The sequence below is a fragment of the Lissotriton vulgaris genome, chromosome 2_1 (genome assembly GCF_964263255.1).
Source record: "Lissotriton vulgaris chromosome 2_1, aLisVul1.2, whole genome shotgun sequence".
NCBI classification, from domain to species: domain Eukaryota; kingdom Metazoa; phylum Chordata; class Amphibia; order Caudata; family Salamandridae; genus Lissotriton; species Lissotriton vulgaris.
The window spans coordinates 2,107,677,048-2,107,693,001 of NC_141687.1; the positions used below are offsets into that span (position 1 = coordinate 2,107,677,048).

At 44.7% G+C, this 15,954-nt stretch overlaps 1 protein-coding gene across 11 annotated transcripts in view; it reads left to right on the forward strand.

The window, feature by feature from the left end:
- TCF12 (transcription factor 12) overlaps positions 1 to 15,954 on the forward strand; it is an 864,399-nt gene that overhangs the window by 157,924 nt on the left and 690,521 nt on the right. For all 11 annotated transcript variants that reach the window (XM_086958370.1, XM_086958363.1, XM_086958368.1 and 8 more), the window contains exon 4: positions 12,379 to 12,452. In XM_086958370.1, the coding sequence (XP_086814496.1) occupies positions 12,379 to 12,452 (74 nt within the window). The remainder of the gene's footprint in view (positions 1 to 12,378; positions 12,453 to 15,954) is intronic.

Sequence of the window (15,954 nt, forward strand, 5' to 3'; positions counted from 1 at the left end):
TTTTTTCCTCCACTCTACATTTCAAATCTCAGTTTTGAAGGTTCTTTTTCACCCCTAATTTCTCCATTATGCCATTGCCTGTAGTTGTTTATAGCATTAGTAAAGTTACATGTTTAGTTTTGTCCTTTTGTACATGTAAAAACTTTTACCATTAAAAATTAAAAACATTAGGTCACTATCCTTTATAACATTTTACACAAAATTGTGAGTTTGCACATCAATACATGTAAAAAAGGACAAAACTAAACATGTAACTTTACTAATGCTATAAATGTAACATTTGGTAGATTTATAACTATTCACTTTACAAAAAACAAAATTAATACTTTTATAATTTGAAAAAATATAAACAAAAAAAATTTACATTTGCAACACCAAAAGGTCAAACTTTTCTATTGCGAGACCTATTGCATTTTCAATGCTTGTTTTATTTATTACAAACTCCTTGAAGTGTTTGTTTTTCCCAGCTCCTTCCGTCCGTGTGGTTCTCCCCACCAAATACCCGCCCCACGCTCTGTGTTGCTCTTTTTTTCATGTGCTTGTCATTCCCCCACCTCTATGCTGCTGCTGCTCTCATAAGCTGTTTTTCCCCTTCCCACCCGGCTGTTCTTTAATTTCCCGTCCACTCCATCCACAATCCCCATTGCTTCCCTATCATCTGGTCCTATCATATTGGTACTTATTTACTTTTTTGTGGCAGGCAGAGCGACAGATTGCTGCTGGCCCTGCTGCCTTGGGGGGGGGGGGGAAACTCACTTCCATTGTGCTCCAATTTTATTTTTTTTAATTGACCAAATCTTGGATCGCTAAGTAAGTTACACATGCTGATCAAACATCTTTACACATGCACGAATAAAAATGATTGTGCATTTTTAATTTTTTTATTTCGGTTTATGCTCCTCAAAATGTGCAAAATGCTTTTTTCCTATGCAGTACAGCATTGCCGAATGAACATTGGCAAAGCTTATAGGTCCCAAAAGTGAGAGCTATTGGCTTTGCCAATGCTTGTTGTGACTTGAATACCATCATTTTGTTTTACGTTTCAATGAAGGGTTTAGACAGTGACGGTCTCATAAGACGGCTATTCGGAGAAAGATTTCAGACCATGAAATCTTTCACCGCAGGCGATCATGCCGTACCCTGGCCTACCACAATGACAAAGTAAAATTGCAAGAAATTGTGTAAAACTAGGTGAAATGTGCACAAAACTAGTTAAAATTACCCATTTAAACGATAACAGAATAAACCCGAGCACTCACGTTGAACAAGAAATCCATTAATGAAAGTTACTTTTGACTTGCAATCCTCAATTGATTAGAAGTCACAAAAAATACACAGTATATTTATCAAAAGTATTGAAACTTTCGAAAAAATACAGTTGTCGTTGTGAGGATTTACTGACCATTCTGTGAAATTTTTTATAGATTTACATAATGTGTGTTATTTATATTATTGAGCTCAACATAAAGGAAGTCGCATAGATCGAAGCAAAGAACTTCCCTCTAGATGCGTTTTACTGTAATTTAGGGACTACCACAATTATTTCCTTACCCTACAATGGCTGAACTCTTTACATAGTTCAGTAAAGCTGTGGGAAAGGTTATATGCATGTGCTTGCTTGTAGGAACGAATTAGTATGTCATATGGAACAGGGGTTTAAACTCCTAGGTTATGTTATGGTATATCATTTAACAGCATCAACCAGTAGGAAGGCACTAAATCGTTTTCTTATGCTATTCTGATATGTTTCGGATTGGTTTTGTATTGTGCAGGTTAATGGGAATGTTGGATGACCTTTACATTGATATGTTTGATGGAATGTTGCAGAAGGATTTTCATTGATCAAGAATCCCAATAATCCTTTGCCTCCCCTTTCACTTTTTCTTTTGTTGTTATAGGAATGCAGGTATTTAGCCGTGATGTGCTTTTGCAAGAGGAATATCAAACTTTAGCTGACAGTTTCTTAGGTATTTATTAGGTATTTATGAATGTTTGGCAGGAGAAGTGATGTTGAGAAGGCAGCGCTTTGCCAGCTGTATGGTTACGGAATTATGTGTATAAGGATGTGGCATAAGGGCTAGGGCAGTCGACCCCAAATCTGGGGAACCGGGTTCGAATCTCGGCAATTACGCTCAACATTCTGTGATTCTGGGCAAATCACTTAATCTCCCCCTGCGAACAAAAATGTATGTGTCCTCATGAAACGCAACTGGTGCTCATGTAAAGCGCTATGATACCCGATTTCGGGTCGAGTTCACGCTATATAAAACTTAAAAAAGAAAGGGTGCTGGGATTCAGTCCAACTTTTACGTCTAGGAGTTACCATTCCACCATTGTGCCCTTACATGAAGCATTGTCAGCATGGGATCTGCATTTCCCTGAACAATGAGTACTTCAGTCTATGGAAGAATTCATTGTGCAACTGCCTGTGACAAAAAACCTTAATGCACTGCTGTCTTTCTTATGTTATCATTACAATTTACTTTTTTAAACTCCCCGAACTTAATAAATTTTCCTTTGCTTACTAGTTGGAGTATTTTTGGGAGAGCTTCTTTTATGAAGTGGGTAGTTTGTTGAAAGGATTGAAGACACATGTTCAGACTCAGGTGGCATGCGCGATAAGCTTTTACCTTACAATCTTAAAGGTAATTATATGTTTTTATTAATGGACAAATAGGAGACTTCTTGCCACTGACGGAATTGACATCCACTCATAGTAATAAAAGGTCTGCTGCTTTAAAGTAGGCAAACTCTACAAAATATTTACTAAAATAGTAATTTTTAAATTAAGATTTGAAAAACAAACACTAACAACTGGATTGTGAGATTGACAAGATTGTGGCTACTCACATTTTCCCAGGAGCCAAGATGTTGGGTCTTTGGTGCAACTAAGAATTGCATTGATGCCAGTTGGGTCACGTTCTGTTGGGGGAGCACTGGTGGCTTTGGGTGAGTGCTGGGGTTGTGGGAGTGGTTGTAAGATGGGTTTAGGGGAAGCGGCTAAACCAGAAAACCTGAGATCAATCTTGGCTTCGCGACTTGACCAAATTGTGTGATCATAGGCAATAGTTTTATTTCACTTACCTTCCTTTTTCTTTAATATCACATATTAAAGGACCTCGAAATAAATGACTTCAGGATGTGCGCTGTTCAAAAACCTTCCCTTGGGCTCGAGTTAATAAACTATGATGTTGAAATTGTGTAATAGCAATCACATAATACCGGACTTGCCTGACTCTCAGTTCACTATTGGCATTCTTTCCAGAGTGGGATGGGGGAACACAAATGTTTCTAACTTCTTGTTTCAAAAACTATCAAAGTTTTTTTAACAACTTTATTTACATGTTTACGACCCCAACAAGGGTATCTAAAACTTATTTATGAGATTTGCAGTTACATCAAAGTACAGTATAAATAATAGGATGTTAAAACCAGTTATGCAAGCTTAGCCGTTGTCAAGAGATGGGTTGTGACGTGGCCCTCTTAGGCAATAGCTCTGTGTTTCCCCACAATGTAGAAGTAGTTGTAACCATCCATCCTATAGATCAGGGTCTCTTTCCTCGGTTAGACGCACTTGTTCTGGGAACTCGCTTATCTCGTCTGATGTAGGTGTGAGAGGGAGTCCGGACATTAATATATCTGGCATGGTGTCCTGTATCTCAGCTGTGAGGCGTTCAATTTCGTTAATGGCCATACTGTCGTCCACTACTTACTCATTGATGGCGGTGTAGGATTCCGCCACTGTTGTGCCACAGTGAGCCGCTAGGAGTAGGGAGAATAGCAAATTAGTTGTGGATGAAGAGAAAGTGCACAACTTATCTTAAATTAAACCTAGGAAGACAGGAGCCGGTTGCATTGGTTAAGCTATATTTGTGATAGTCCTAATTATGTCTAAGACCTGGGCCAAGAAGCATCGAATTAGTGGATTCTCCCACCACATTTGTAGGTATGACCCCTCTTGCCCTGCTAACAAGCATCTGAGCAACCAGTGATTGTCTGGAAGCGAATGGGTGCCAAACACCATCAGAACATGACTTTAAATGCATTGGTTCTTTGTTGGAGGCATATGGATGATTGAGCTGCCTGTCTCTATATCAAAATCCAATCTGATTCTGTTGAATCAAGATTAAGGTCCTCCGCACATTTCGTTGTGTATGGTTGTCGTGACTTGGGGGTGGGTCTCTCGAATGCTTTATATAAGCGGGATAGCATTTTAGTAGTGTCACCCTTTGAGAGGGTATCTTTGATTTGGTGGAGTCTCTCAATCCATGTGCTTACACTGTATGTTGCCTAGCTTAATGTAAGAGTTGAGTGATGCAACATAGGTCTTTAGGATTGAAATACAAATTATTGGCGCATTGGTCCGGGTTTTGGGGATGGCTCCTGTATAAAGCTGATCTAGGTATATCGAGTCAACTCCTCACCATTTGAGTTAGGATGTGTCTATCTGTGGAAAATCTGGGTTACCTGTCGCATGTCTCAGGTCAGGGGGGTTGGATAGGTTGTGTTCCTTTGTCCTTTTAGCTTTCAACCAGTAAGTGAAAGGCCACTTGTTTTTACCACCAAAGTGCGTGCCAGAGGCAATAAGCTCAAGGAGGCAATCACAGTAGGTGATGGAATAAGAGGGTACAACATTCCTGTTCGAGAAGGCATCAGGGTTTATCTGCGTCCGGGCGACACCAAACCAGAGATGGCGATATTTGTGTCGCTAAATGTAACTCCATATCGGGCACCCCTGTAGCTCCCTCGCCTGAGCCTCTCATCAAGCTTAGGTTTTCTTTGTTAGGGTTTTTAGGACTTCCATGAGGATATGCACTGGGCGGCAACTGAACAGATATAACAGACTAAGCAGAAAGTTCATCTTCACACAACTTATCTGTCCCACCCAGGAGACTTCTAGCCTGTGCTGTCTGTAAAGATCCTTAAAGAGAGTGTCCAGAAGAGGGGTACATTACTCCAGATGACCGCGGTCATTGTGTGAGGAATTATCATCCCCAGATATTTGACCCTTTTTTAAGCCAATTGCAACCCATGACTTGCTACGTCCGCCTTTCTGCTAATATGGTTTTTCCACACTCACATTGCCATGGACTATTGGTAGATAACTTTGAACCTCCTAGCAAGTGGAAGTGCTCTAGTTCCATTAGGAGTGCAGGAAGTGCATGGTGGGGGTTAGTCAAAAAGCATCAGGCATCGCCTACAAACAGAGCCATTTTGACCTTGCCCTCCTTAAAGGCAACGCTCGTAATCAGTGGGTTGGTCATTACCCGCTGAAACAGGAGGTTCCATCGTAAGAGAGAAAGTCTAGCGCGAGAGGGAACACTCCTGTCCCATGTCTGGAGTCAGTAGTATGGTATCTGAAAGGCGACCATGAATCCACAGTTTTGCTGAAAGTTTCATATAGTTCACCAGAATAAACAATTTGAGTTGGGGTCCCAGTGAGGGTTTATCTAGTGTTTTTGTTAAGAGTGGCTAAACCACGCAGTCAAAACCCTTCTCCATGTCCAGCGAGAGAAGGAGAACCTGCATGTCAGCCGTGTTGGCCTCATCAACCACATTAAGGGCTAAGCGAACGTTATCCCTGTATATCTATTCTTAATAAAGCCTGATTTGCAGAGTGATGGTGGTCTCTGCCAAACCCCATGGAGCCGGGTTGCCAATATTTTGTTGAAAAACTTCACATCACTATGGAGGGGTGAAATCGGACGGTACGATCCTCATTTCTGGAGGTCTATACCTGGTTTGTGCATCAGTGAAAGGAGTGATACCATCATTGTTGGAGTAAATCGTGAATCGTAAATCATACGTTCTTATATAGCGCCTTTCATCGTAAGGTCTCAAGGCGCTTGCTTTGGGAACCCGTCCTGGCCTTTCCCTGCGAGATTACCCCAAATGGGCATCCCCAAGGTGAAGACCAGGCATCCCATCGCGGTGGGGCCGTAGTGGAGATTAAGCAAGCTATTGCCCACAGTTGCAGAGTGTGAACCCATAAATTTGGGTAGGCACAGAGGCGAGAATTATCGCATTTTGAGCTCAAGGCCCTGCCGCGTCGGGGATTGAACCCTGGTCCCGGGTCTGACCTCTGCATCAGGGACTGCCTCCTCTAACCGGTGAGCCACACTTCTCCACTCCCTCTAACCTCCCGAGTTGTTAGGAACTAGTTGTGTATTGTTTTTCAAATGTGGGACAAGTAGATGTGCAAAGGTCTTTTAAAAAGAATTGGGTAACCCATCATAAACAAGCACTGGCGTTGCCAATAGGTCTTGCAGTAGGAAATTTGAAGCTATTACAATTGCAAATAACAATGCCTTTTATTTTCGTTTTCATTTTAAAAACATAAAGGGCTTTTGCCCACATGCATCAAGCATTTTTGGAGTCGCAAACAGTGCGATTCCTTAAAATCGGCCGTTTGCGATTCCAAAAATGCTTTTTGAGATGCATCATTTGTTTTTGTTGAAAATCGCTAATTTTGCGATTTTCTAAAATGCGATTGCATTTAAGGAATCGCAATTTTGCGATTACAATCAACCCATGGAATGCATCAACATTTTGCGAATTCCAATTTGCGAATTCGCAATTACCATTGAATCCTATGGGCCTTTTGGCGCTGCGTGTGTGAGTGGCGTTGCGTGTGTGAGTGGCGTTGCGTGGGTGAGTGGCGTTGCGTGGGTGAGTGGCGTTGCGTGGGTGAGTGGCGTTGCGTGGATGAGTGGCGTTGCGTCGATGAGTGGGGTTGCGTGGGTGAGTGGGGTTGCGTGGGTGAGTGGGGTTGCGTGGGTGAGTGGGGTTGCTTGGGTGAGTGTGGCATTGCGTGGGTGATAGTGGGCTTGCGTGGGTGATAGTGGGCGTGCGTGGGTGAGTGTGGCATTGCGTGGGTGTGAGTGGGCTTGCATGGGTGTGAGTGGCGTCGCGTGTCTGAGAGTGGCTTTGCGTGAGTGAGTGAGTGGCTTTGCGTGAGTGAGTGAGTGGCTTTGCGTGAGTGAGTGAGTGGCGTTGCGTGGATGAGTGGCGTTGCGTGGATGAGTGGCGTTGCGTGGATGAGTGGCGTTGCGTGGATGAGTGGTGTTGCGTGGATGAGTGGTGTTGCGTGTGTGAGTGGTGTTGCGTGGGTGAAAGTGGCACAGAGCCTTTGATGTGGCCTGGCGCAGGAGAAATGCTGCTGCTGCTAATTAAATATAAAAAGTGTTTAGGGACTCACGGCTGCCGAGAGTAACAAGGCAGTGCTGGGAGGGGGGCTGCGCACCAACTGAAGTGCTCTGGTTGCACGGCCTGCGGCCGGCCTTGTGTAGTGATAAGCCTTTGAAGTACACAGGCATGCTGTGACGGAGGTGTGAGAGGTCTGGCAGGGAACAGATGGCCTGGCTGTGAAGTAGGGGGCAGGGCAGCGCTGGGGAAGCCTGTGGGAGGGTGATTGATGCCTTTGATGTGGGGAGGCAGGAGAGCCTTTTGCGAGCCTGCAGGGGAAATGCTGCCGATGCACGTGCATGTTTAATCACGTGATTCACGTGAACTAAAAGAAAACCGCATGTGTGAGTGGCGTTGCATGTGTGAGTGGCGTTGCATGTGTGAGTGGCGTTGCGTGGATGAGTGGCGTTGCGTGGATGAGTGGCGTTGCGTGGGTGATAGTGGGCTTGCGTGGGTGTGAGTGGCGTTGCGTGACTGAAAGTGGTGCTGTGTGGATGAAAGTGGCACTGCGTGGGTGTGAGTGGCTTTGCGTGAGTGAGTGAGTGGCGTTGCGTGGGTTAGTGGCGTTGCATGTGTGAGTGGTGTTGCATGTGTGAGTGGCGTTGCGTGGATGAGTGGCGTTGCGTGGATGAGTGGCGTTGCGTGGGTGAGTGTGGTGTTGCGTGGATGATAGTGGGCTTGCGTGGGTGTGAGTGGTGTTGCGTGTCTGTAAGTGTTGCTGTGTGGGTGAAAGTGGCACAGAGCCTTTGATGTGGCCTGGCGCAGGAGAAATGCTGCTGCTGCTAATTAAATATAAAAAGTGTTTAGGGACTCACGGCTGCCGAGAGTAACAAGGCAGTGCTGGGAGGGGGGCTGCGCACCAACTGAAGTGCTCTGGTTGCACGGCCTGCGGCCGGCCGTGTGAACTGATAAGCCTTTGAAGTACACAGGCATGCTGTGACGGAGGTGTGAGAGGTCTGGCAGGGAACAGATGGCCTGGCTGTGAAGCAGGGGGCGGGGCAGCGCTGGGGAAGCCTGTGGGAGGGTGATTGATGCCTTTGATGTGGGGAGGCAGGAGAGCCTTTTGCGAGCCTGCAGGGGAAATGCTGCCGATGCACGTGCATGTTTAATCACGTGATTCACGTGAACTAAAAGAAAACCGCATGTGTGAGTGGCGTTGCATGTGTGAGTGGCGTTGCATGTGTGAGTGGCGTTGCGTGGATGAGTGGCGTTGCGTGGATGAGTGGCGTTGCGTGGATGAGTGGCGTTGCGTGGGTGAGTGTGGCATTGCGTGGGTGATAGTGGGCTTGCGTGGGTGTGAGTGGCGTTGCGTGACTGAAAGTGGTGCTGTGTGGATGAAAGTGGCACTGCGTGGGTGTGAGTGGCTTTGCGTGAGTGAGTGAGTGGCGTTGCGTGGGTTAGTGGCGTTGCATGTGTGAGTGGTGTTGCATGTGTGAGTGGCGTTGCGTGGATGAGTGGCGTTGCGTGGATGAGTGGCGTTGCGTGGGTGAGTGTGGTGTTGCGTGGATGATAGTGGGCTTGCGTGGGTGTGAGTGGTGTTGCGTGTCTGTAAGTGTTGCTGTGTGGGTGAAAGTGGCACAGAGCCTTTGATGTGGCCTGGCGCAGGAGAAATGCTGCTGCTGCTAATTAAATATAAAAAGTGTTTAGGGACTCACGGCTGCCGAGAGTAACAAGGCAGTGCTGGGAGGGGGGCTGCGCACCAACTGAAGTGCTCTGGTTGCACGGCCTGCGGCCGGCCGTGTGAACTGATAAGCCTTTGAAGTACACAGGCATGCTGTGACGGAGGTGTGAGAGGTCTGGCAGGGAACAGATGGCCTGGCTGTGAAGCAGGGGGCGGGGCAGCGCTGGGGAAGCCTGTGGGAGGGTGATTGATGCCTTTGATGTGGGGAGGGAGGAGAGCCTTTTGCGAGCCTGCAGGAGAAATGCTGCCGATGCGCGTGCATGTTTAATCACGTGATTCACGTGAACTTAAAGAAAACCGCGGCTGAAAGCCCGTGGTTTGAAGAGGATTTTGGCCACTTGAATTCTCGTTCCCTCAATGCGCTTGCGCGCATTGTAGGTCACGAGACCTAAAAACGATCCATTTTACAAAAATAAAAAATCTCCATCCACTGAATAAAATCTGATATACTAAGGTGAAACTCTTCTGCATGTTAAGGAAATACACTTTTTGATTTTTTTAAGGGATGTTCTCATATTTTTTGAACGTTTGTTGCAAGAGGCCTTTAAAAATGAAGGTGTTCCTACATTTAAGTTGTGTAGGACACCTTAGTTACTTTGTTTTAACTTCAGTTAACCTGTAAGTAAATCTTTGCTCTTTTATTTAACATTTACTAGCAGTCACTCAAGTAAAGAGCAGCCCAATGCTGCTGTGGACCAGGCAGCTGCATGGAAAGGTCCGGAGGACCGTACTTTGAGTATTACTGGAATTGATGGATATAACAGAGCTGCACCTCTTAAGCTAGTGGTCATGTCACCGGTTTTATTATTGTACAAACTAAGGGCCAGATGTATTAAAGGGTTTTGCCCATTCTGTGTCTATGGGGAAATGTGTTGATACATATGGCCCGAAGTCTTTTATATAGCACATTTTTCCTAATGGTATTAACCATTAATGGTCTCACCCGTCCAGCTAGTTGCGTTTGCTACTGAAGATTGTGAAACTGAAGTAACTTTTCATAAATCAGATTCAAATGAAAAGTAAGACACTGCAACTCAATTCATGAAGCAATGCAAGATCTTTGTGTTAATATGAAAATCGAAAACAGTAGTGAGTTTATTAATTTATGTACTAGAAAGGGCAGTGGGCAAGCTGGAAAAAACAAATTTCACATATGCTGCATGGTTTATTTTGACACCTGATTAATTAACCTAAATTCCGTTGTGCTGCACGGATGGATCATCTTTTAAGCATGGGTTCCCTTTAAAAGAAGAAATCTACATTGGAAGGTATATGCCAGCCATTGTATGCAGTAAATTTCTTTCTTCTGGATAATGCAGAAAGTTCTGACAATTGTATATTCCAGTCGTTTACTCCTGGGAATATCCAGTTGTTGCATATTTCCTAGATGGCTTGTATGCTTAACCAGGTGTCGATATGCAAGTGCAAACAAATGTGATTTAATGAAAGTGTAGTTTTCTCCATTATTCTTCCATGGAGACCCCACCACTACATTTCCATCCATCCCATTCTAGAGCTGGTCCCTCCCGATGCAAGCCCTTTGCCTCCGCTCCACTGGCGTAACAAAACTCGAGGGGGCCTCCGTGCAAGGCACGTGGAGGGGCCCCCTCCAGGCTCAATTATGAGCTTTGCAACCAAAGTGCTGTGCTGATGTAGCCCCCTGGAGCTTGTTCCTTTCCCCTCCCCCGCACCGCGGGGGTCTGTGTTACGCCCCTGCTAAGCTCTTGACAGGACTGAATATGAGTGTTTGAGTTGTAAACCATCGTAGACAAACCATCGTAGACGAGGCCATCGTAGTTGAGGCCATCATCGACGCTGTAAACAGGCCGTCGTAGACGAGCAGCCGTAGACGAGGCCGTCGTCATCGACAACCGTTGTCGTCAAGCCATCGTAGACGAAGAGGCTGTAATAGGCAATGATGATGGTTCCTTCGTCGACGATCCTGTTGACGATGTTGGCTTTGTAGTCTTTACCTCAGGAGGTATAGAAGACGCCTTCCTGAAGGGTCCTATGACCAGAGAAGGTGATTTTGACGGCTCTGAAGTCGTCTTTTTTACATGATTTTTCTCCAAAAGCAAGGCCTTTGCTCTCCTTTTCCACAGAGTGAGGAGATTTTGAAGAACTGCGCCCAGAAGACCCATGAGTGGTCTTTTTGAGGGCCTTCTCAGGACGTTCGCCTGAACAATGAGTTTGAGGAGATTTTCTTCTCTTTTGAGATCTCCTAGATGTTGAGGTCAACGCCTCATTACTTTCACTGGAGAAAATAAAAAACCTCCTTTCTGGTCTTAGTGTTTGACACCATATGAAAAGTCGCCCTTCACAATCTCTCAAAAAACTTACTTGAGAAAGAGCGACATACCTTGCAGTCTTTCCTTACCAGACCTTCTTTAAAGAATGTATTTGAAGATAATCCATGGTAGAAAAGAATACTTGACAACAAAGTTATTGATTAAAGTGCAAAAACACAGAATCTGAGCAGAGCTCATAGGAGACTCCCTTAGCACAACGTGCGGTAGAAAATCTGAGAGACTGAGGCTCCTGACAGGAAGTTTCTAGAGGGAGGTGGCAGCTGTTTGGCTCCATAGTTTGGTCCTTTTTACAAAAGGACATGGATATGTTACTAAGGTGAGGCCTCTAGGCCTACTATTCTCTATGCATGTCTATAGGACATTACTTTTTCATGTACCGGAGACTCCCGTCTCGACGATGGGGAATGATTCAGGCATGTGAATCTATGAAAGACACCTATACTGGATAACTGCAGTTACAGGTAAGTAACACATTTCTTACTTTGAGCTGGGAAGGAGATGTTGCCCTCGTAAATGCCTTTGTTTGTTGGTACCCCTAGATTGAACTAAGTGCGCAAATACAATTACGAATCTAGCACTTACATGCTAGAAAACTACAAAGAAAACAAATCGAACACTAAAAATAGGCAAACGTTAATAATTGGTGAAACAGTCACATATGCAATGTTTTTTTAATTAAATATTTTATTGCAAGTACCTGGGCAGCACGTTTAGGTGGTGACATGTTTTTTTCTTTTTACTTTTGTGTCAAATGCTTACAATTAAAAAAAAAAAAAATCGCCTTGTCAAGCCCGACCTATTGGCTTTGCCAAAGCTCGTTGTACATATGCCGAAGTTCTCAGCTGATGAAATGGACCTTGTTAGTGGCCTACGTGACCATCAAGGCCAGTGTTCGCAGAAAGCAGGATTGTCTCTTCAGCTTGCTGTACCTCAGCTAGACTGTGTAGCCATTGGTAACATCAGGAGCTGTGCTAGGCTGAGCTCAGGTGAATTGTCACAGGGAGATTGCTTAGTAGGATGGATAAAGATGTATATGTTTTATTACTTTGATGCTTAGCTGTGCTTTTCAGTAATAAAGTGATATACGACCGTATCATAAAATGACTTTTGTAGTGAAAAAGAGCTAAGCAGATTATTAAAACCTATTCTAATTCATATGTGCAATGTTTGAGTTAATATATCGATTTCCTTTTTATGATCTAGGCATAGAGGAAAGAGCAGGTGCTACGTCTTGGGAATCCGGTGGCCCACCCAGTCCTTCATTCGAGAATTCAAGGGTAAGACTTCTTTGTAACTTTCAATTTGCAAAATCATGTTGTGTACACCCAGTTATCGATTCGTTTTTTGCCATGTTGATGCAATTTGCACCAGTGGGCTCAATACGCATAAGAATTGCATCATATTGTAAATATGTAGGTTTACATTTAGAAATGTTCTTGAAATTGACCATTGGCTTTGAAGAAAGATTAATTGAAATGAATGAATTAGTGATTAGTACGGTACCGTGTTATTACAAGCAGGGAAGCACTAAATATATGTACAATTAAATTATGTGTAGTAATGGGCAGCAGCTTCAGGCAGCAGAGATAATACCGATAAAACAGGCTAACAAAAGAGGCCTGTTAGTACACCTTTCTGCAATAAAATGTATTGCAGTTTTATTGCTCATTTGATATGGTAGCATGTTCAAATTGAAGAGTTTGCAAATTACCTGGAGGACGTTGTTCAACATACACTGCTACAGGCATAGTAGTGCTGCTTGGTTTTTCAACCCATGATCTACAGTGAGATATACAAAGTGTTTCTATTGCTTTACAGAGCTGTGATGATAGTCTTTTTAATGTTTTGGAGGGCCACGACTTAATCAAATCATTAGCTTTCGTCTACAGACCGCTTATAGCTTTCTTGTTGGTCTTATGAACGTAATTCTTATTCAGTGGCTTTATTCACTGTCCTTTCTCTTCTTGTCCATCCCTTGGAGCATACAATATTTACCGTCCTTTTGACTGTATGAGTGTTAGCCTTCCATTGCTTGCACCCAGGGTACTACATTTTTATTTTTCACCCAGCACTCCATGGAAGTGTACGTGTTTTTTTGCTCTGGCCTCCCTGTGCTGTTGCCCCACCCATCTTTGCATTACCTCTTTCGTTGCTGCCCCACTACCAAATCTCTACTGTTGCTTCCACTGCCACGCCCCTTCACACACTGCTTGCTTTTATTTTTTTATAGCCTTACCCAACTCCCCCCTTGAGTCAACGACCCAACTATCCCCAATATCTCTCCAGATGCCACTCTTTTACTATTTTTTATTTCGAGGGCTTTGGCATATCTTACATTTATTATTGTGCCACTTCTGGATGAGCATCTACCATCTTGAACCAGTAAATTAATAAAAACATAGAAAATACTGAAAGACTGCAATGAAGGCTTCCTTGCAATCTGACCTGCATTTCACATAAAAACAAAAGCAGGAATGTAATAAGGACAAGGAAATTTCACAGTAATCTGTTTTCAGCGCTTTCACTGGTCGGACTGTATGTGCTAGTACTCTTATCTATATGCCAACACATTAATCCCAGAACGATTGGCTTTTTCCGTGATTTTTTTTGTTGCTTAAAAAGGCCATTCACTTTTTCCTTCTATCCGTGTTTCTTACTTTGCATGACTTCCCCCAAAGTTTTGTTTGTGCTTGTCTTCCTTTACGGAGCATCTGCTGCTTATTGTTTTTTTGCTGTTCATGACCGTTGATGACAGTGACAGTAGTTGATGCGCCATGCAGAAAACCATATGGTGGGCACAAAAACAGCAAATGACTCAACTGCATTTTAACCCTGAATGGATTTAAATCAAATTTGGCATGACAGTAGGGTGTTACTGATAAAGCATGCTTGTGTTGGTTTATTTAAAACCCTTCAGTTTTTTCTATTAGTGTATTAAAAAAGTTGCTTTAATGGGTTTGCCAGTTTTACTCACTAATCATGACTCAGAATGCCACTCAATCCTATTTTGGGATTTTCTTTTATACAATGTGATTGGCTGGCTTACAGCTGAAAAAAATGTTTGCTGCACGTGTGGCTGTAGATGCACGTGCCCTGCACACTCCTGACATCTAATGTTGGCTCTGTAGTTGAGCTAGTTGTTTTTAGGTCGAGCTAGAGTTGCGCATGCGTAGCATACGGTCTAGCTCGACAACTATTGTATTCAGTTTCCTGGGAATCTGAGACAGCGTTCGGCCACGCGCCTCTGCTGTCTCAGATTTGTCCTCGTGATCGTGCTTATCCTGCTGGCTGTTTGTGCTCTGTTTTGCTTTCGGGTTTGTGTTTCTGAAGACGTGTAGTGCTGGGTGCAGACAGACACTCGCGCACCCCCCAACCCCCACGGTCATCGGGCTCTTTTAAGACACACGCATACATACACACGCATACACACGCGCGCACACATCCCCCTCACACCCCACTTACCAGGCTCTTGTCGCATGTCCCTCGTCAGCCAGCGGGTCATTCTTGTTAATAGGCGGGGGCGGCGGGGCTCTCCACGAGCACGGGAGCCCCGCTAGCTGCGACGCAAATCTTGAGGCGGGCACAGCAGCGCGGCTCCCGTCTGCTTCCTGTATTAGTCCGGCCCCGCCCCCGTCCCAACAAAGGTTGCCTGGCTTCCTGTTGAAGCCGGGCTGCGGCTTTTAGTTTGCTTGTTTTTAAGTGTATTCACCTTTAAAAAGCACTGAGTGATGTAATGACGTTTCAATAAGAAAGCAGATTTCTGGGAGTGTGGTCATGCTTCTGCTCAGTGTGTGATAGCTGTTGTCTTTTTCGTCGCCTCTCGCTGCTTCCAGAAGCCCTCACCGGACGGCCTTTCATGTCCGCGTCAAACAGCTGTCCGCCTCCTCCCACCCAAAGCGGCCTGTGACCATCGATTTCCTCTAGTTTAAAGATTGCCGTGGGTTGACCATGAATTCAGAATCCTTTTCGGAACAGTGGACAGAGGATAACGAATTTGCATGGTATGCTATATTTGGCTGAATTCGAGATTGCTTGGTTTACCACTGAAAGTTACAAGGTAAATACGATAATTACCGCTACAAGCCATGGTGTATTATTGCCTGGATTTGACAAGGCTAACTATTAATTTGAGGTTATGCCTGCTAATTGTGTGATGATGTGGCCTAAAAGGGACTATTGCTTCAGGTTATGCCTCATAACTGTGTAAGAATGCGGCGTGAAACGGACTTAGACCATTGTCACAACGGCCGATATAGTGTATTGCTTTACAATTGGCGAAGACGAGATTTCCCCTAGTGTGTGGTTCGCCGATTTTCCTTTCAGCATGTCCATGGCGCTACGGTTAACTCAAATTCCCCTTGATTGAATGTCTTTAAATATGAGGGACACACTATGTGGGATGGAATTTTGCTCCCCTCTACCCTCCCCCCTTTTGTAGTTGTTTAAGCCGATTTGGTTGTAATGATTTTTCTAACCCGGATGCAGGAAGTATGACCAGGACAGAGGGGGCTCTGTGTGTCCTCAGTCCACCATCTCGGCACTGGCACTGCGCCTCGCAGCCTTCCTCTCTTCGGCACAGCGCCTCGCAGCCCTCCTCGCTCCGCACACTGCCTCGCAGCCCTCCTCGGCACAGCGCCTCGCAGTACTCTCCTTTGCGGCACAGCACCTCGCAGCTCTTGTACACTTGTCCGCCTGCCATCAGGACTCTGCAGTGCTTCACGCACTGCATGTGCTGCGCTGCTTGGCACGTTTCAGAAGGGCTGGGGGGGTTGGATAAAT